At 38.5% G+C, this 950-nt stretch overlaps 1 protein-coding gene across 1 annotated transcript; it reads left to right on the top strand.

Moving 5' to 3' along the window:
* The first annotated feature begins 6 nt into the window (after positions 1-6).
* Positions 7-870, top strand: LOC107580912 (RING finger protein 44-like). The gene is made up of 4 exons (XM_016266525.1): positions 7-117; positions 291-378; positions 513-634; positions 732-870. The coding sequence occupies exons 1-4, from the start codon at positions 14-16 to the stop codon at positions 868-870; spliced, it is 453 nt and encodes a 150-aa protein (XP_016122011.1). The 5' UTR covers positions 7-13.
* The last annotated feature ends 80 nt before the right edge of the window (positions 871-950 follow it).

Genomic DNA, 950 nt, shown 5'->3' with positions numbered 1-950 from the left:
GCCATATCCGCACATGCTGCCGAGGCGTATAACTGGACAGAGGTACCGATTACAGCAGCCTCTGCCTCCCCCGCCCCCTCTGCCGCCCTACTACCCCGGCTTCTTACCATACTTCCTGTGAGAGTCTCTTCTACTCTTTACACACATTTTGCTGTATGAATTTCCCATTCTAATAATGGACATTGGAAGGTTATGATTTTATAAAGCTTTTGTGATATTTTTTTACTACAGTGAAAGAAAAGGTTGTTTGCATAGAGTGTATGCTAATGATTTATGTGTTTGTGAAACAGCTCGATGCTTCCTGTGCCTCCAACTGCTGTGGGTCCTGCTATCAGTCTGGACTTGGATGTAGATGATGTGGAGATGGAGAACTATGAGGTAAAGTTGAGAAAAGGTTAACTTTATAGAATTAGCGAGTTACTTTATAGAATTAAAGCTAATTTTGGAACAGAGATTGTCATTATCTTGTTACTGTTTGTGTGAAGAGTTTTTAACACATTTTTTTTTCTCAGGCGTTATTAAACCTTGCTGAGAGACTAGGAGAAGCGAAACCTCGAGGACTAACGAAAGCTGATATAGAGCAACTTCCGTCCTATAGGTTCAATTTAGAAAACCACCAATCTGAGCAAACTCTGTAAGTGTTCTCTGTTATATATACCCTCGCTATATAATCTTGAAGGTTTGATTGTGACTTGGGATTGATGCTCCATTATCTTGGAATTTTCTTACAGGTGTGTTGTATGCTTTAGTGATTTTGAGTCAAGGCAGCTACTTCGAGTATTACCCTGCAACCACGAATTTCATGCAAAATGTGTGGATAAATGGTTGAAGGTAAGTGATGTTTTAATGCACAAAATCTGCAATAACTAACAGCAAAACATTGTAAATATTAGTGTTTTGACCGATATAAATACTTATGTAGACTATTGTTTAAATGTATGGGATCAGTA

Source organism: Sinocyclocheilus grahami, unplaced genomic scaffold, assembly GCF_001515645.1.
Source record: "Sinocyclocheilus grahami isolate Dianchi unplaced genomic scaffold, SAMN03320097.WGS_v1.1 scaffold51171.1, whole genome shotgun sequence".
Taxonomy (NCBI): Eukaryota; Metazoa; Chordata; class Actinopteri; order Cypriniformes; family Cyprinidae; genus Sinocyclocheilus; species Sinocyclocheilus grahami.
The sequence above is the reverse complement of the archived record's forward strand: the minus strand, read 5'-3'. Positions and strand labels throughout refer to the sequence as shown.